The 21,457-nt window shown below is 38.3% G+C and overlaps 1 protein-coding gene across 1 annotated transcript; it reads right to left on the reverse strand.

Moving 5' to 3' along the window:
* Positions 1-3,720: 3,720 nt before the first annotated feature.
* GJA1 (gap junction protein alpha 1) lies at positions 3,721-13,104 on the reverse strand. Its single transcript, XM_068677581.1, has 2 exons — positions 12,865-13,104; positions 3,721-6,796 (listed from the first exon to the last, which is right to left on the reverse strand). The coding sequence occupies exon 2, from the start codon at positions 6,778-6,780 to the stop codon at positions 5,635-5,637; it is 1,146 nt and encodes a 381-aa protein (XP_068533682.1). The 5' UTR covers positions 6,781-6,796; positions 12,865-13,104; the 3' UTR covers positions 3,721-5,634.
* Positions 13,105-21,457: the final 8,353 nt, after the last annotated feature.

Consider the following 21,457-nt stretch of genomic DNA (forward strand, 5'->3'; position numbering starts at 1 on the left):
GCTTATACCTATAAGCTTTCCCTTAGCAGTTATATTAATGAAAATTAGATGTCATAATTATTTCTTTATGGATCCAATCTGTGTATTTCTGAAATTGAAATGAACTTTTACATTGATATAACTGAGTGAAACACAGTAACTCGTGAATATTTTCTTAGGTTTCCTGTCAATTCTAATGGGAAGTATGCAACTGTGGTCTAGGCTTGCTTCAAGGAGCAATTTAAATGTCTGAACATTTTCCCTTTTATATGAGTCTAAGCTCACGTCTCATTTTATTATTCACATCTTTTCAACATAGTAGCAGAGACTTAGTCTCTTGAAATGACAGGAGAGTCCACAGTCACGAGAAAGCCTTTACTTGTGATTGATTTGACTCCACTTATTGTCTATTACTAACCCAGTACAGCCTGTCCCAGAATCTCTGCCTCTAGCTTCTAGCATTATACTTCTTCAGCACTTAAAAGGAACCCTGTGAAAACATGTCTGTCTTCGCCCAGGGTGCCTTTGCATTGCAAATTCCAGCATGCCAATAAACTGGATGCAGCATTTTGGCTACCATGAGAAAAGAGGGAGGGCAGCCATTTTGGAGGCTGTTAATCTTACCAGATCACTGAGCAGCTGTGTCTATTTAAATAACTTCTAGACATAGTACACGTAGATAATGCTTAAGGGGCATACATGCAGGGTGTTTGTATGGCTTCACAGACTCTCCTCTATAGTGCTATACATTAGGAAGCATTTAAGTTTAAAACAAGCATTCTTTTTTTTTTTTTTTTTTTTGTGTGTGTGTGTGTCTACCAAAATACCTTTGAAATAAATAGACGGACCAATGAGTTCTTCCTGTTTTAATCTAGTGATGCACTAGCATCATATAATTTTCATCTGACACACTTTCCAGGATGGACAGAGTCTGGGTGTGAATATGTCCTTGGGCATAGTCAAAAGCATGTGGTTTAAGTCAGGGAAAGGCAGTCACGCCTTCGTAGAGCTAATCCTGTAGTCCTCTCTTTCTGGAGCCTTTATGTGCAAAACTAGTTTTGATCATAAATTACAATAAAATAGAAGACCCTCAAATAGTTCAAGGGACTCGGACAGAGCATACATCTAGGTAGTGGTTACTCAGGCGTGGCTTATGCTTCCAACCTTATTGCCTATGTTGACAGTAGAAACGAAAGTAATAAAGGAGTAGCTTCAACAACTCTGTGCTGTCTGAGCATTTTGTTTTTTTTTTTTTTGTTTGCTTGTCTGGAGAGCAAGGGCCCCTCACGGGCCACCTCAGTCATCTGAATCCTTTGGTAGATTCAATTGCAATTATCTGGAGTTAATAGCATGAGAAGGAAAGGAAGACATCTTCAAGGAGATTATGGTCAATATGACTAATAGTATAATACACCACATTTTAAAAATACTGCATATTAGGGTGTTCATGAGCTCAGTAGAAAGCCTGGTACTGCCATGTCTGGATTAGCAGTAAACAGAGAAAATAAAATTATATAGAAGACAGGTAAATCCTATTCTCTCCTTTATTTTGTTTGAATTCTGGAAAATGAAGCAGTAGTAATCAATGAGGAATTACAAGAATAGTTAAAAGAAGCCCTGACCTAATGAGTTAGAAACAGCCATAATCAATACTGGAAGAGTTTCTGACCTTACGTACTCAGAACTCCACACGAACCAGTCAAAGGAAGTTCAGATCTGGATCAACTCCCAGATATGAGTTCCAAGACTCAAATATTTACATCACTATTATTATTATTATTATTATTATTCAATTGGATCAATACCAAGTTGCAGAGAAAGTTGGACGGAAATGCCAGCATGATGGCAATACTCAAGGGAGCTGGTCATCCTGTGTAACATAGCAGAATTGCTAACAGCCTTATTTCTGAAACAGTAAGATGACTCCATCATTTAAAAATGACTGGTTTCAGAGGGTGTGACAGGTACACTCAGAAAGTTTGTCCTGGTTCTCAATCTACTACTGCAGGCCATAATAGTTTCCACTTTAAATATGGAAATTTCATTTCTAAAATAGGAAATAACCTCCAGTGTGTGCTCACTGTATTTAAAATATCTTGAAATTACATGATCTGCATATAGATTTCAGGCTGTCTTTAACTTTTATCCTTCTAACTTTACTTTTTACCGACTTTTCAAATTACTGGGTCAGGGTGGAGGCCTTAGGGTAAATTTGTTTTTTTTTCAAAATACTTCTACACAAAATATCAACACAAGCTTTTAGTATTTAACAGGTTTTGAATTTTGTTTTTCTTGCTGTTTATTTGTTCATAATACCTTGTGTTTTTGTTTTGTTTTGTTATCTTCTCAAATGTGTATTTTTACAACACCTTTTCCAGTTTGAATTCAGTACCTAACATATCCTTCTCGAGAGGTTTAGCAATATGCACTAGAATCATATCACACAATATTTTACATCATTTGCAGAGAGAATGCTACTGCTCCTACACAGATGCACTGGGAGAAAGTTTATAAAGAATTGGATGAATGGCACACAACATTATATCTTTGTGACGACTTTTAAGCATACAAGAAATATACTCCACAAAAATAAACTGAGGTGGGAGAATTGGCCCTAAGCACACTTACCACCAAAAATGAGTCAAAGAGCCTTGGCACTGCAGTGGTAATTTATATCAGCTGTCCAAGATGCCTGAAGGAACTGAGTCCATAGTTTGGGGTGTACCTGACAATCAGCCTGTCTAAGAGACACTAGATTTTGTCTCAGGGTAAGCCCTTCTCTGGATGTTTCTCTGGACCTTCCCAAGGGGATGATCTTCACAAAATGCTTGGAATGTTCTTCCCTTTGTACAGATGAACCAGGACAAGCCAGCTTAAAATGACTCATTGTTATTATTGAAGAAACACTTCAAGGAGTCATTCCTTGTGTTTGTACTTGTATAGTATCTCTCCTAGCTGTGAATCCACTAGCATTGTCCTTCTTATTTTCCCCCTCTTTATTAGTAGGAAATTTGGACTTAAAACACCAAACAAATTTTAAATTTGAAAGCTGTGTGATAACTGCGTGACCATTATTTTTTGATTTTTCACATTAAGAAAAAAAAAAAGAAAAAAAGAAAAAAAAAGAGCTGAACCATCTTTCTTTCAGAGTCCAGTGCATGAAAGCCAAGCACTGGGCATCTTCATTACTGACAGGGACCTAAAAGGTGAAACAGTAACCATTATATGAAATCCCAGCCTTATCAAAGTCAGTACCTTGCTCCCACTGAGTCTGAAAGGCTGAGGATTTTATTCCAGAAATTCAAACTGACTGTCAGTCAAACAGCCTGATTGCATGCGGAAATGTAAATTTGGGGCAATGATTTTATAATCCATAATCTAGGCTGCATGAGAAAAATGCTTTAAAAATTGTGTGACAGTATCTTGCTGTTATATTTTTTATAATCATTTGGAAATAATTATATATATATTCTGAAGCCTATGGCAAGATTTGCATTACAGTAGTTCATACCGAGCCTGACTTTTTTCCATGAGTGTCACAAACAATGCTTATTTTTCCAGTGTTGTGAGGGTATCTGAATTTGTTCCTGTGAAATTTCAATGCAAAGTAAATCCAGATGGATTAAATCAAGACTACTGCTGAAAGGCAGGGGGAAAATGAAGAGGGAAGGAAGGAGTTTGGATTATAATACCGAAACAAAAGATATATGGGCATATAAAACAGTAAAAGACAATTAGAAGTTATATTTATACTAAATTAAAACTTTATTGACTAATGTTCTCCAGACAACATGATCTGATGGACTAAGGTTGCAAACATGCAATGAAGTTGAACACAACAGTAGTTTAACATGGAATGTCAAACAAATTAATATATTGTAGTAAATGAAACCATTTATCTATGTTGCTGCAAAATGAAACCAAGCTATGTATTTCCTTGGTCAATCTGTGTTCAGCTAAGAGGCAATGCATTTGAAGAAACTGGTACATTTCTTTAGCATATATTTCAAATAAATTAGCTAGAATTGTACTCTTTTAAAATCAACTTCACTTGCATTTCAAACAAAACCTAAGTGTAAACACTAAAGTTGCTAGAGCCATCTAGAAAGACCTAACTGTCAAACTTGGAGTGGACATTACAGTTCAGTAAATGTGAATATTTAGTACAAGAAAAATACCAGTTACTGCAAAAGTCATGTAGGCATATTTTATTATTAATCCAGCACAAAGCATTTCTTCTAAGTTTCTCACATAAGACTAAAGCTTGCTTACAGTACTACAACTTCTATCATTCAAGCATCATTATTACCTATCAGGGAGATTGGCTAGATGACCTAATGGGTCTTTTCCATCCCTAACTTCTACAAAAGAAAATCATTCATGCCAGGAAGAACATGGTTCGCTACATCTTGGGCTTGATCCTGTAGACTTTGTTCAGGCAAAACTCCCACTGACTTAAAAGAGAGATTTTCCAGAGCAAGACATCCAGGATTAGGCCTTTTTTATCTTTTAAAAAGCATCCATTTAGGATACATGGAAAATATTATATAGAATTAAAAAAATATATGACATGTGCTTCACTTGCATTGAAGGAATCAGAGAATGTAAACACCATAGTGGCCCATATCTTCACAATATCCACAAGAAAGTGTCAACTGCAAGTAAAGTGTGTGCGTATGCTTCTCAACTTATGCTTCTGAGCGTGTTTTGTGTATACCTTTATCTCCATGTCCACACACATATGTGCACCCTTAAAATACATAAAGCTGTGAAAAAAAATCACTAAAGTCAGTTACTTGCCTGTCTTAATGCTTAAATCTGCAAGTGGCAGCAAACTGGATTTTATATGATGCTAATAAACTTTACGTGAGCAGCAGGACATGAATATTACTGTGGACAAGAGTGTGGTTGCTGGTTCTACAAGCGTGGAGCCAACCCACTTACGCACATCACAAAATCTACCAGCATGAAGGGCTGGAAAAAGCAGGTGACCAAAGTACTTCCTGGTGGGCCATGTCTGAAATTTGAGTTGTAGCCTGTCCTCACAGAAGCCTTTCAACAACCTGGAGGACCATGTAGGAAAGTTTACCTTCAAAGTGCACTTTTTAAGAATGGAATGTTCTTGACAGGGAAATGATCAGAGGCAATCCTGGATTTTTTGCTTGTTGAATAGGAAAAACGTTTTCATCTTCAGACAGCACTTCACCCTGACAAATGTGAGTTCAGTTATTATTGGGTTTTAGAAGATTCTTTAGAAACAAACACAATAGTACGCACATACACATACACTCAGATATTTACAGCCTTTCTAGAAAAACAACCCCCTACCTTAGTAATGACTACTTATCTTTTTCCTTTTTTTTTTTTCTTTTTTTTAGTATTTAAATTCTTTAAACCAGCTACATTAAATACCAATGTGTATTGTACCACCCCACACCAACCCCACATCTCCCCCAAAAAACAGCAAGTATTTTAAAAGTTTGTTTGCTTGTTTGTTTTTGTTGATTTTTTTTTCTTTTTTCTTTTTTTAAACATGATTGTTAAAATCTCCTGCTTGAGACTGTTAAGTACCACCTCCACTGGAACAAGATCAGCACTGACTGCATCTTCCAATGCATGTCGTTTCATAGTCGAGCAAGTACTGCAGCAAGAAGCTTAGATCTCCAGGTCATCAGGTCGGGGCCTGCTGCTGGCTCGGCTGCTGGCTCTGCTGGGAGGCCTCTGGTCCACAATGGTGAGGGGTTGCAGCTCATGTCCTGACGCCAATTTTTTAGTGTTCTGGTGCTCATCAGGGAAGTCGAAGGGCTGGGCATGTGAGTTGGAGATGGTGCTGCCAGCCTGCCCCATCCTGTTCTGCTCCGCACTGTAGTTGGCCCAGTTTTGCTCGCTAGCTTGCTTATTGTAGTTACGACAGGAGGAATTGTTCCTGTCTCCGGTAACCAGCTTGTACCCTGGGGGAGACATGGGAGACAAGGGGGCGGTCGGTGAGGAACACCCATTGTAATAAGCATATTTGGGGGAGCCACAGTCCTTGGAAGGGCTCATGGTGCCACTGTGGGAGTAGGGGTCGGTTTTCCCTTTCACACGATCCTTGACACCCTTGAAGAACACGTAGAAAAGCTCGATGATGTTCAATGCAAGAGACACCAACGACACAACCAGCATGAAGACGATGAAGATGGTTTTCTCAGTTGGGCGGGAGAGGAAACAGTCCACTCTATGTGGGCATGGGTCTCGCTCACAGGTGTAGATGGCGCTCAGGCTGAACCCATAAATGTACCACTGTATCAGCAAGAAAGCCACCTCGAAGACAGATTTAAAAAGGATGCTGATGATGTATGTACGGAGCAGTCCCCCACGCATCTTCACCTTGCCATGCTCTTCAATCCCATACTTGAATTTCTTAATTTCTATTTGTTTGAGGTGCATATCCACATTGACACCATCATTCTGGACCACCTTGAGCTCTTCTTCTCTTTTGTTCAGCTTCTCTTCTTTCCTCATCACGTAGAACACATGTGCCAGGTACAAGAGTGTTGGTACAGACACAAATATGATCTGCAGAACCCAGAAGCGCACATGGGAGATAGGAAAGGACTTGTCATAGCAGACGTTCTCGCAACCAGGCTGTTGAGTGTTGCACCGAAAAGCAGACTGTTCGTCTCCCCAAGCAGACTCGACTGCCGTCCCCAATAGCAGGATTCGGAAAATAAAGAGGACAGACAGCCATACTTTCCCTCCTGCAGTAGAATAAGCTTGAACCTTGTCAAGAAGTTTTCCCAAGGCACTCCAATCACCCATCTTCACGGGACGCTGGCTAAAGAATGAAACAAAGAAAAAAAATAGTGATGGTTGAGACAGCTCTTTAATACTTTTGATGCACTGAATCAAACAGACCAATGCTAACAGTGCAGTGGTGCAGCTTTGTTTTAATTCATGTGTTTTAGTTAAGTTGCTGGCAGAGTGGGAAGTAAGGGAAACTTTAAAGATAAATATTATATTATGTCTCAGAACACAGTTAAAAACGGTTTCTAATTTCACTTCAGTTTTCAAGAAGTCCATGAAAACCCTTGGCTGCCACTGTGGTTTGCTCAAACCAGCCTTCTTAGTGGCAGCCTCAGTTCAATGACCAGTACCTGCCTCAGGCAGAAAACAGCTGTGACACACTACTGAAGCAGGATGTGGAAACACTTAATGGCACTGCCTGAATATGCTAAGAATAAATGAAAGATTTCTCTTGCTCATGTGTAGCTCATTCATGGTGATTTTTATATTCAGTCTTTAAGTGAATAGAAAAGCAAAACGTAGTACATTTTGTATTTAGGTTATACTATGGTCAGATACCAAAAATTTCATCATTGCAAATGTGTGCTAAATTTCCTATGGCAACATTAAACTCAGCTATTGCACAAATTACTGCGTGTGATACATTTAAGAGTACAGCTCTTAATGATGCAAAGTTTTTACTATACTTAACTTCAGAAAAAAAGAAAAAAAAAACACTTGCTATGTAAAACAAATGTATTGCATTAGCATTTGCAGCACAAAGATCAACATCAGTATTCTTTACCCATATTTTTATGAAAGAACCAAAAATATTAAATACATCAGGTGTAGATAAGCTCAAATCTCTATATTGGAAGAACTGGTTTCCTAGCTATCTGTGTCTTGCTTAATTTATTGTCATTTCAGCTTTGTATTTGCATCTTTTTACATTTAAATTCCTTCACTTCACTTTGAAAGGAAAAAAAGATCTAGCCAGAAAAAAAAAAAAAAGTAAACGAGCACTTTCTGTTTTTAAGGCAATTCCTGGCATGCAGTTTGCATTCCGAATGTTGAACACTGGAAGTTTAAATTGTCTCTCTCGACTTAAGTGTGTATTCTGGGACACCCGCAGCTTCTTGGGCATATCTGTAAATACACAGGGTGACATAAAACCAGTATTCTGACTTGACATTCTAAATTCCTAGGAAAAACAAAGTTCACTGCAGGGATTTTATGAACTTGAAAATGGTAATCTTTTCTGGACAAAAACTTACATTTTAGCTTGCCCCACATGAATAAGCATGTGAAATTGGGCATCTAAAAGAAAAAAAATAAGCAAAAAATCTTCCCTTTTAAAGTAAATGTTGCTCAGCAGAGGTATTTGTTCAGTGCATGCTGAGTAATCTCTTCCCAGTATTAATAGTTTTGACAATGTTCAAACGATTTCCTTCCCATCACATCATGGATATATTCCCTCGTGAAGGTCATTTATAGAAGAAAGGAAAAGAAAAAAAAAAAAAAAAGACAATAAAACCTTTTCTGGATAATTCATAAAATAGGAAATTTTAGCACCAAGGAGATTTTCTTTCAAGAAGTGGTGAGTCACTGGAAACACAAGATTATAAATTTGGCAAACTCAATCATAACAATCTATGCCAAATTAAAATAAATAAATAAATAAAAACACATCATCTTTTTTGCCATTGGAAAGAGTCTGAGAGAATAATGGGAGACAAGTGTTTAAAGTACTTGCTCCCAGAGCTCAGAGATGACAATTATCTTTGAACTCCTGCAAAATATCCCAGGGCCATTTCTCCACTTAGTCAGCTTGCTCTGAAGTGTAGAGGAAGTTTACCTACTGGGGTGTTCAGACCCTTCCTCACATAATTAGCTCTTCACATGACTGAAGTCCCATCAACGGATGAGGTCTTCTTCCGACTTTTAAATCTGGAAGCCTTGCTGGGAGAAATATACAATGCGTTTCTCTCTGACATATTCTTTTAGTCTTTCCGAGGTTTAGTCATTCCCCGGAAAGATTAGTTTGTCTTTATCGGTTCAGGTTGGTAGGAATGGAGTCAGCACATGAGCATGGAGGTCTCTGAAAAGGCTGGAATGAAATGTTACCACGTTCCTCCTTAAACTGAGATTGTTAAAACAGGGAACAGTCTGTAAATGTACAACATGTTAAGTTTGTTTTAAAGGCAAACTATTTTCTCCATGTCCTAGAAGTGGAAGCGGACAGAAGGAGCCTTTTTCAAGTAACAGCTTCTTGATTTAATTAGTGAGCTTTCTGATGATTTGAAACTACTGAACTGACAGAGTTTCCTCAGACTCTATGTATTTTTTTACTGCCTAAATGTTATTTCAGATTGAAAGTTTGATTAAGAAAACAGAGGACGTGTTATTTCTAGGCAGCTATATGTTGTTTGTTTTTTAATTATACTCAACTCTGGTCCATTAATGTAACATGATTTACTTCAGTATTGACCTACTTAATCCCACACCTGCGATATTTCGAGAATTTACTACCTATTTTTTAATTTGCTTCAGCATGCAAAATTACTAAGCTTCATTTATATCCTCTGGCAATATAAACTCCAGGAGGAAACATTCCATGCTTGAATTACTCATACATAGTTTTGGAAAAAAAAAACACTTTTTTTTTTAAGAGATCAGTTACACGCTAGCCTTTGCCAGTGATAAAAACCCACATCAATTCAAAACATTGTGCTGTTAATCAGATAACCTTGTGGTGGCACAAATATATTATTCCTCTACTTAAGTGGATTCTGTTGCTTTATGAAACACAGTACTTCATATTGCTTTAGAGAAAACTCATTCATCGGATCTAACTTTTTCACTTTCAGAACACTGAAAGACCATTTTTATTAACTGATTACAAAATATGTTTACTATGTATAAAAAGATGTTCTTCATCAAACAAATATGTGAGTATTTTAGTTTTGTAAATAGTTTGAAATTGATGGAAGATTGCCTTTAAAACGATTTATTCATCCTTCAAGTCTCTTTTTAACAATTAAACTTCTTTTAACAGTTCCACTAAATAACACAGGTTGACCTGATCTACTGGTACAATTTCGGCACTTCAGGAATTTAAGGATATGGGTGATGATGCATATGTGCATTCCATGAGTTCTTACTGATTATTACTTACAGGATTATTTATTTATTTGTTTGTTTATTTGAGTTGGACTAATGCAGGCCTATTAACCTTTTTAAAAGTGGATTTCTGCCAGCTTCTACTGCGTGTGGGTAAAGATAGGGAAGAAAAAAAAAAAAAAAAAGCAGCAGGAGATATGACAGCATTCATCTGTAAAGGCTTTTGGATGACCACATATATAAGAAATCTGATTTGCAAGCCACAATTAAGAAATTCTAGAACTATTTTTTATGGACAACATTCATCATGTCATCTGGTTCATATTTTTCAGGAAGAATAATATAAACTCAGTGCTGTGGTAACATGTCCAGGTCTGACTACAGTGTTAGAAGGTCACATGCTAGTGGACGGAAGAGCAGTAAGGGTTTAGAGTGGGCTCTAAAACAGGATTGTGCAGCTGAAGCAGTCAGAAACAGAACAAAGTTTTTGTTCTCCTATAAAAAATTAAGCACACATAAAAATTAAGTAGTCAGCAAAAGAGAAGCTTCTGGACCTTGAACATCAACCAACGTGATCATTTCCCAAAAGTAACCAGCACTGGAGAGAAAGCAAGTGAGATGTACAACTGAAAACATTTAGATGGGTTGCAATAGCGAAAGATAGTTTTCTGATATCTCACAAGAATTAGCAAGTGTCTTTTAGACATTCCCCTGGAAAGGTGCTGTTCATTTAATCTGCTGGACTAAGGTTATACTCTAAATGGCTGCAGTAAGTAGAATTTCAAGTGCCTCAGCTGTCTGCTTTTTTCATTGTCTGTTGGTATTGTTGGTGGTCAGACACCAGTGGATCTTCCCCATAGACTTTGCCTCTCCCATGTAGTATTCTCTACTGCCAATTCACTTCTAAAATGTAATTACAAAAGGACCCAAAGCAGCCAGAAGCAGTTTCTTGAACACTCTCTAGTGGTACAGGTCACGTCTACCCTCTACGTTATTGCCCAAATTCATCCCTCTTCTGACTCACACTGGAACTAAAAGAAATGCCGAATTCCTTGAGGGGGCCTCGGGCCCTCTGACGTTCATACTTGCAGATTTTGAAATTTGTAACTCTAACAAGTACGTGTATAGAATAAGCAACAGACCAGATGCCTCCATGAGAGATACATTCTGTGGGTAATATCTTGGGGGGGGGGGGGGGGGGAAGAAAGATGGGGTGGAGTGTACCAGAGACTGAGGAAGGAGAGAAATGTATCTGATGAAACAGATATTGCTCAATGTCATCTAACCTTCCCCATGCCCACAAGAATCCTTGGCCTAAACAGAGACAAATAAGACTAATCTTGTAGGCTTTCATTATGTGGAAGCAGAGATAACTTTGCAATGTTGAATCTGTTTGCACTCCTGAGCATATAAGCATTCAGATTTATGTCACAAATTAAATCCCTTGTGTCCCTCTCTTCCTCCTCCTGAACTCAGCCTGCCGCTCACCCTTCTCCCATTTGTATGCTTGTTAGGTATCATGGGTCAGTGCCAGTGTTTGGCTTTGAAGTTTTTGAAGGAAACACTTCAGTAAACATCTCAAAGACTAGAGGCTTAAATTCTCCAGTGTAGTGTGCTGTCCAGATGTTAAAAATGGCAGGATGAAAGCTTCACACCAGTCCTCCAACTTGTTCCCTATACACTAACGCACATGCAAGCGCACACAGAAATCAGGCACAAGGTGTTCGTAGGACATTTTTATCCCCATTACCATAGGCTTTCAGGAATTTTATGTACAAAAGTCTAAAGGAGCTCCTCAGACAAAATATGCCCCTACACATGGCTTGCTGGTTATCATGAGGCAAAACTAAGGACAGACATAAGCACACAATATTCTTGTTTAGAGAGTAGAGCATGCTACTTGATAAGATAGATCCCGCGCTTCGTATTTCAGTTGAAGGTCCTTTCTCCTGCTGTTTCCTTTTCCATGTTGTTCTTTCACTGTTTGCAAGCAGCAAGCAACAAACGCAATACGAAATCAATCCAAGTATTGCAATTTAAAAAACTTGTGAGTACGCCAAGAGATGCTGCTCTAGCATTCCTCTTCCCCACGTTTTGAAAGTATTTAAGCCTTCAAGGTAATATAAAAGGAATGTGTCATATTGGGATTATGACACATATTGTGTATATTCTTTCACAGCTCTTCCTAGACAACTTTCATTTATATCCACCCAAGACTTTCACAGACATTGCCAACGTGGTAAGGCATATCATGATATCTCACATTCCTTCTCTAAAATCCCTTTACTGAGGTTGCTAAAACAGAGTAACTATATACAAACTAGGTTAAAACTCCGTAACCCACGTCTGGCTTTTATCACATCTGTTTTCAAAGAAAAGGGGAAAAATCATCAGAAAGACCACGTGAAAGTCACCACGTTGGTAGCTGCTGCATTTAACAAAGCAACTAATTAAGAACCTTGCTCTGCACAAGCGAGTCGGCATCAGTCGGGGCTGCCATAGGGAAGCCAAATGAGTGGGGTGTAAGTGGGGCACACTGGGGACAAAGTCTCACTGCTACAAACTTCTGGTGGGATTTCAGACGGAGAAGAGCAAAGAGCACCTAAGTGTTTTTTTTCTTTTTCTTTTTTTTTTTTTTTTCTTTAAAGGAGCTCATTTAGGCAGAGACAAGCACACAGCAGTGATTTCTCTGAAACATGAGCAACAAGTCTGTGTCCCAGCTGTGCAGGCATAATTTCACCGCAGTTCCTCTCTCAGTGGCGCATGGTTAGAAGTTGTAGTCGGGTCGTATTTTCAGAAATGTATAAAAATATGACAAAAGGAAGCAAAGAATGATCCCTGTAAGTTTAAACTTACACGCACGCTTTGTTTTGTTTTGTTCTGTTTTCCCTAACAAGTTCGACCATCAGCGAAATAACGCGAAGTTCTTAGAGTGGAAAAAAAGTTTTTAGAAAAAAAACGTATACACAAAAAGATGAGAAAGGAAAACTTTCAACTTACCCTTGCTGATCAGCAGTGAAGCTGGATCAGGATACTTCTCTGGAGGGTTAAAGTAAAATGGAAGAGCACGTTCAGGCACTCAGACCTGTCTATTTAAACTTTAAAAGTCTACTGCTGTTTTGTATTTTTCATCCTTCCTTCCCCACTAGTGAAAGAAAAGTGCTGATACCTCGTAAAAGTTTTTTCTAACTTGGAACACTGGGAGAGCTTTTAACAAGTTTTCAAGCCTCTGACTGTGAAAGAGGAGGGGAAAAGGAGGGGTAGCAGCCCAGGAGGAGGGGCACTCTGCAAATGGAGAGGAGGAAGGTGGGGGAGGAGGGCGAGAACTGACGGCACAGCAAAAACGGGGACGGCCAGGAGGAGAGCGTGAGCTCCTTCAGGTCGGCTCCTGCTGATGCAACAAAACCGCGGCCAGGGCAGGCCCCCGGGTCCCAGCCCCCGTTCCCCAGCTCCCGGTTCCCGGCCCGCCCTGGCCCGAGCCCGGCCGGGACAGGGAAGATGCTGCGGGTGGGGGACCGGCGTCAACCTCCCGGGTGCTAGGGCTGGGCTGCCCGGCTGCTGTCGCCGTCTCCTGATCACTGTGTGGAGAGAAAGCCCTCTCAAGTCCCCTTACGTTTTGTTGTTAGTATCACTTTGTTTACTCGGGTCCATTTCCTTTACGTGCAGACATGAAAGTACACGCAAGGACCGGTGTGTTTGTTTCGACGGGATATATCCATCACACATTTTTTAACTGTTGCTTGTGTGTCTGTGTGTGCATGCATCCCATGGGAGAAATGAAGAAATGATCTCACATTCCAGGAAACTCTTTCCAGGAAATTTCAGAAAATAAAGCACAGTTCAGAAATTCAGAGTTAAACAGTGGGAAGAAATGCTCCTGATAATTTTTCAACTCATTTTTACAGAACAAAAGCATGCTCCAAAGCTGATCTATTCAGTCAGAATGAAGCTGGTTTGGCTTTGCTCCTGACCAGTCCATGATTAAATGCTCCCTGCAAAAAGCCTCTTCTGCAGAAGAGAGATTAATTTATTTCGGTGTGTGTGCTAAGTTCCTCACACATGAAGTCCAAACTATGTTAGGAATCGGTCTTACACTTTGCGTGTCATGGGGCATTAGCTCCTCTGCAGGGTTGCTTAAGAGCTTTTCTAGACGCGGTCAGTGGTTTGATAGTTCTTAATGAAGTTTCGCATTTTGGATCGTACCAGCCTTGTTTGAGTTTCAGTTCCTCTTATTCTAATGGGATATTTCTGGGATCATCCATGTTAACTAGTATGGGAGAGTGTTTTTTGTTTTCTTTTTAAAGGTTATAAGAAAGGTGAGAAGTCCAGTAGTGGCCATTGAGAGTTTCCCAAGTAAAGGTCCTCATTTACAATTTATTCTTGAGGTAAAGAACACTACACTCTATAGCACAGCATAGATATTCCTGCTCATTTTTCGCAGCTTGTGCCTAAACTTTTTCCACTCTGAACTCACTAGATGAGAGAACTAAGACAAGACCTTTGTAGAAAGGCACTCAGCAGGGAGCTTTGAAGCTGCGAAAGACGCACACAATCATTATTCTTGCTCTGGAGTCGTTTGCAGAAGACCACACTGCCTCCTGTTTGAGAAGAAGAGCCAGTACACTAGAAGTGTCCACCCTCCATTCTCCTTCCTCCAGCTACAGACAAAGATGGTTGTTTCCCCAGCTTGCCCCCTTTTGCTTTGATTCTGGCTGTTAGCTTTGACAGCATTTTTTCCTTTTCACACGCGCACACACACACACACACACACACACACACACACACAAAAGTGTTAAAGTTTATGGCTTGGCCAAGCCATATGGCAGAAAGAAACCTTTTCTTCATCTTCTCTGAGTGTTGTTTTAAGGTGTCTTTTTCTCTTTACAGCTTGAGGAAAAGGAAAGTGGAAAGGAAGAAACAGAGCTCTGTGCTTAAAATGTGCAGGGACCGTCTTCAGAATTAAAATGTAATATACAAGCCATAGTGCCACAGTGTCTTCACGACTCTGTTATAGGTAGTGAGTGGAGTACACATAATGCTCTTACTACTGCCCCCTAAAACTCTGGTTATTCTACTGCAAAGTATAAAGTGCCAACGACATGGAAACATGCATGCTGTTGCAGGGACAAGGAGATTTGAGGTGTCCAATGTTTTTGTGATGAAAAAGCTGCCCCTTAGGAAAGCAGTACTTTTTCGGGGGGTGGGGGCTGGGAACCACACATTAAAAACAGAAAAAACAGCAGAACAAAACACTCCCTTCCCCCCCCCAACCCCTTAAATTATAGCATGCAACCACACAATGCTATCATTCCCTCTCAAAGATCACAGGGTCCAGCTTGCCTGATCTTGCATTTTTCCCTGCACATTCCTGTATTGGCTTTGCAATTATTCAAGCATTCTGTTTTTAAAAGAAACACCTAGAAGTATTTCTCCACTTAAATAAACAAACAGTATTAGCAAGAAGCCCAACACTCACAAAGTCCACTTTAAAAAATAAAACACGTATGTTAGGGATGAATAATTTTGCAACAATAATAAACATAACACTTGGCTCTGATACAGCATTATCCACATGAAAAAAGGAAAGTATTTCAAGCCTCCACTGTGATACAGTGAAGAATTAGGAAGAATTATGAGTCCTGACAAAAATGCCTTGAAGATGTCTTTAAGAGTTTGGAAGTATGTCTCCATGATCACGTTTCACAGCCTTTTATCAGAACTTATTCAGCTTCAGATACAGCAGTGATCCACCATTTCAAAAGTTGACCAAAAAGTCTTGCACTCATTTTCACCGCAAATGGAAAGAAGCTTTTCAGACTGAACAAATGGTTTTTCACACAAACCCCTCTTCAGCTGAAACTGTGTTCAACAGAAAAGCATGGAGGAGTCAGACCTGAGACCTCCTGCAAGTCTGTTTTTAATTAAGAGATGAGTAAAAAGATTGCACTTTAATTTGAAGCCTTATATTGCAGAATACAGACTCTTTAGACATCACAGAACTGAAGCTTTGGGAGCCCAGAGCTCTCTGGGGCCAGTAATGCCCTCCATTGACATTCTGCCTTTTGGAGCAAGCAGCACTGTCTTGTGAAGCAATCTTTTAGCGTGGCAATGCTAGGACTGCAGAACCTGTTTGTGTTTGGTTTGGCAAGCTACAGCACCGTCAGTAAGGGCACGTTCACACTGCAACCCAGAGTCTGTACCAGAGCCTGGATAGCCCAGACTCCATCCAGTGCACCTCTGGGACTGAACCTTCGAGGGGACTTTCACAGGATTTCTGTCTACTCCATCACAAATCCCCAGCTCAATCAATGAAACAGTTTAGAGTTTAGTACTGCTGCTGCTTTTCTACACAGGCTTATCAAAAGGGGCTATAAATTCCAGTGGATTATTTAGTATTTACAGCCTTTGACACAGATTCACAGTTAATTCACAACTCAGTCCATTGTTTTCTTTCTATTACCTGAACATAAATACAGAATTCTATACAGAAACATTTTTCCTTGTCTTTTCTCCAAATATTTCCTCAGAAATATTTCAGTAACCTGGATAACCCAGAATGCCCTAGTGAATGTTTCATTTGGAAGACTCTCCAGTCCTTGGACCATTACAAAATTTCCCACTGATACCACTCAGTTCACAATCTACTCCCAGTTAATGATGTCTGTGACTTATGGAGCTCTTAATACATAGAGCACGTCTTCACTTGTTTGCAATTTGTTTGCAAAATTTGCTTCCCAGCACTCCCATGCACATCACTGTCCTCATCATGTGCAATTTCAAAGACGAGTCCATGAACTGTACGGTAAACTGCAATGAACATACACATGCAATACAGATTTTCTTGGGTGCCTTTCAAGGCAGCTGTGCAGTCACCCACGTCCCTGGATGGCACGTAAGCTTCAGCACGTTTTCACCAATATCCCTTCTCACACATTTGGCTTTCAAGATGGGCTTGTGAATAATGCGTGGCCCTGTTTCATGTCTTATTGAGGTAAAGCTTCTCGGAATGTCCAAGAAACAATAATGTGGTATTTCTTGATTACATAAGCATATAAATGTGCAGACTAATGATGTTTTTTAAAGCAGACAGTGGTTTTCGCTTGTTTAAGAAACTTACATCACATAGAAATATAATATAGCTTGGAAGTTGCTGGCCACAGCACTTGCATCTTCTGTCAGCTGGAGAGGCTGGGCTGGAGCCCACTGGAAGCTGCTGTGCCCAGTGCTGCCGACTCTGCAAAACAGTTACAAAGGGTCATTAGTTCTTCAAAGCAAAGGCAACTATCATCCATAAAGGCAGTAGCTACTTCCACGTTGTGGCACAGCCCATGACATATAAGATAATGTTTTCTGACAATAGTAAGGATATTAATAATAAAAAGTAGGATAATCACAGGATTTTCTCTTGGTGAGCACATTTGCCATTCCTTGTTGAAACCGGTCTCTCAGATTCATTGGCTATGGGGCTATTTCCCCAGGGAAAAAGGAGGCTTAGTCAGCACAAGACAGATCCTGCTCTTACCAGTCTGCTTGCAAAAAGAAAACAAACAAAAAAAAAAAAAAAAAAAAAGAAAGAAAGAAAGAAAGAAAAGAGAGAAAAAAAAAAAAAAAAAAAAAAAAAGCAACAGCGACAACAAAAAAAAACCCTGCTATTTTAAAAGAGACCATGCTGGAAACACATCAAGACTGAAGCACCTCAAATGAAATTGTGGAGAAGTAACAGATGCCAACAGACCTGAGTCCAGTACACAGCACTAAGCCTAGCAAATAGTCACTAGTCTTTCAAAATATTTTGCCCTGCTATACAGTCATCTGTCTAGAATCTGAGTGCTTTATAAACATTAACACAGAACAAGTTAAGTTATATTAAACTCTTTTACAGATACGGAAGTTTGTCATGGAGAATATCAGCAACTCCTCTGAGTCATAGACAGTTTATGACACAACCAGGAGTAGGAATCAAGTTTCTTAATACCTGATTCTGTCCTTTAAGCACAAAATTATTCTGCCTGCCTTTCTCCATTATTATTATTTTCTTTTAAGTATAAACTAGCAGTGAAAAAAGCAAAATGAATGTTTCTTTTTAAAATTTATGAGGATCACAGAGAAGGGAGATACAGTGTTTAAAGTTTGGGGTAGCTGTCCTTTCTGTCCTTTGTGCTACTGTCTTCTACTTCATACCAGTAAGATGTCACCACAACTTCTTCACAGTACTCACTCACTTTCTCTTATTACATTTAGAAATATCAATTAATTCCTGGTTCACTGTTGGCTGATGAACAGAAAGGGAGAAAGGTAATAATACTTGGAGGCTTGGAAGCTCTTCACCTGCACCAAGGAATTTCTAAAGCTCCTTACAGGCAGCACCAAACACCAGAAAGGTTGGTCTTAAGGGATTTATTCCAACATTTTAACCGATTCCAATCAATATCTCCTCAGAGCAAGCTGCTCTTCTAAAAAGACAGTAGAAAACCATTCAAAGAAAGAATGAAGTATGAGCTCACAGATCTTTATGAATTTGGCTCCACCTTCTGTACACAGTGAAAATAAACATGTGTTATATTGTATCTTTAATGTCAGTAAAGCTTTTTGTTTATTTCATTTTGCATTTCAATTTCATAAATCCTGCACTGAGATGGTGTTGTGGTATTTTGTGATCTATTATTTCCGTCTATTGATGTTGTGGTTTTCCAGTCATTTGGTTCCAAAGGATGGGAGGTGTTTGGTGTTTTTTTTTGTTGTTGTTTTGTTTTGTTTTGTTTTTTTTTTTTGTTGTTGTTGTTGTTTTTAATAAATAATAATAAAAATAATAATAATATGGATAGTTCAGGTTTTCAAATCATAGAGTAATGTAGTGTGGAAGTAATGGAGTCTTTCAAAAAAATAGTCTTTAAATTTCTTCAGGGGGTCTTGAAATGATCAAATACGTTAGCAGTGAAATGAAACAAAATTTCAGAATATGTATTGATACCATCTGCTACTTACTCTGATGAGTAATCTCAGTGGATTCAATAAATCTTCATAACCCAGAAATGTGAATAAAGGCTATACAGCCAAATGTAAACATTGAAGCCTATACGAATAAGAGAAAACCAGAGTAGGTAACTCTCCCAGATTCCTACCCAACACTTTTGTACCTTCACTGATGAAAAATAATTTATTTATTACTAAACAGAAAATCAGCCATACAATAATTATTGTGCTCCTGATGTTTAGAAAAAAAAAAAAATGATTTTGATGTAAAATGTAATACTTTTTGTTCAGGTTTTACAAACAGCAACTGACTTGCTGTGATAGTCTTTGAAATCTTGGAGAGATTGATGAATTTTCCACGTGTGGCTGAACTGTGGGACAGAAAGTTTGTCTGTCTACTTTGGTGGTATTGGAAGAGCAACAATGGAATAGGGGAACTCTTTCTCCTCAAGAAAACTCACTTTTTCCATCCTGTATTCAGAAAAACCTCAGGTTTTATTTATTTATTTATTTATTGGTCTTCTCATTTAAATCATCCCAGAGTTTCACTTAACACTTGAATTAATATGGGAGTCAATGTGTTTTAGTCATACAGCCGTATTTTTATATTTATTTGGGCTACTTTGTTGGCTACAGTGAAATAAACTGAGCTGCTTTAATACTTAAGTAAACATTGAAATCTAACCAAAAGTAATTTTTATCCAGGAGATCAAAATCAGCATTTTACTTATGGTGGTATACAAATCATTTAATATATGGAAATAGTATACAAATCATTTAATATATGGAAATAAGTCCTTTTTTTTTTTTTCCTACCACTTTCTACATAAAACAGAACAACAAAACCAAAACACACACACACACACACAAAAAAAAAAAAAAAAAAAAGAATACAAAACCAAAGCTATAACCAATTATTTATAGACTCTAGTTTGTTATTTCATGCATTTGAATTTAATTTTATTTTTCTGTTCATTACCAGATTAATAAATGCTTGTGGGCAACCTTTTTCTGTATATACAATAATTTTCAGATTAACCCGTTCATACACATTTAGATGAGTGTACATGTTCACTCACCTGCAGACAGTTTATGCCAGATATTTGAACATTTTCTCCCGATGTGACTGCCACAGAAACAAAAAGAATTAGTTATTCCCTTGCTTTAACTTTTTTTTGGGTGGCAGATGAGAAATGTAATATCACCCAAGAGAATGAGCCTGAAATACACTATTCTGACAGATTTCTGAAAGACGAAGGCAGGGTGTCTGAGATGTTCCTGCCTGAAAGGCAGAGGATCACCTGGTCAGTTTCTTGATAGCATCACAGGGATGTCAGAGGGTATCAAGGCTTCCCTCTCATTTCCCTCATACCACTCAGTCTCCATTTTTTGTACAGATGCATATGTACTGGCCAGAATCAACTGAGGCATGTAATCGCTCCTTTCATTTGGTAAATCTGCAGGATTAACATTGTTGTAGACATGAAAGAGTCTGCAAAGAACTGAACATCAAGAAACTTTACATAAAATTAAATAAAAGTCATTAATAGAGTTGACAGCTTGTAAAATCACAAATTGCTTAAAAAGTACTACTAATTAAGGGGTTCCCAGAAGAACAGTTTGGGGAAAACAACTGGAAAATTCATGTCCTGAAATTAGCAGTTTCTGTTATTTATAAGATTTTCCCAGAAAAGAACCTCCCAGTATAATCCATGAGTACTTTTCCCAGGCAGCAAAGAACATCAACATGTGGTATGATGTATGTACTTTCATTTGTTTAAATTCCCAGAAATTTTCAAATGAAGTGAACTCAATAATAACAATAATAATAACATAGTCATTACACAGTGTATCTGCAGTTTAATGACATGTACAAACCAGGCACAAAGAACGTAAAAATCCCTGACTTGACAATTTGTACTAGGAAATTCTTGTTGCTAACACTGTTCAACAAGAGAAAACATGACATAAGAGAGAACAATATCATTCCATTATTAAAGTTTAATACTAACTACATTATATCAAAATCATTCTAAAAGCATACAAACAAAAATCAGTTCAATAAACTGAGAAAAAGTAGTTATAATGTACTGAGGAGTTAATATACCTTAACTAAGGGTTAACTTTTACATATAGACTTTGAATAATAAAACACAGCAGCTTTACAACTATCTGAGGCTGCCTTCAAAAACAAACAAACAAACAAAAACACCAACTAACTTTCAGTTACCTGTCCTCAACACTAATACTGGCATATTATCCATAAGCATACTTCTTGTGAACTTGATTACAATGAAAACCCAAATGGGTACCAATAATCTCAAGCTGTTCCATATTTACAAAATATTTTCAAAGTACAAGAATGTAAGAATTAATTTGGGTTTCTCATAGTTAATCAAGGTTATATCTTGCAAATTAATCTAAAACCTAAGCAGAAATTCATAGGCAAAGCCAGTTAGATATTAAAACCTATGAAATACAAAGGTGTCCTTATGTGAGTGAGTGTTTTTTAAGGATGATTACTGTATGCATTAAGGATGAGATTGACTGCAGGGTGTAGATTCTACTGCACACACGTGGAGCTGAGGCACACATCTCCTAGTTTCTGTCCCACAGCCTT

The sequence above is a fragment of the Anas acuta genome, chromosome 3, assembly GCF_963932015.1.
Source record: "Anas acuta chromosome 3, bAnaAcu1.1, whole genome shotgun sequence".
Classification (NCBI taxonomy): Eukaryota; Metazoa; Chordata; class Aves; order Anseriformes; family Anatidae; genus Anas; species Anas acuta.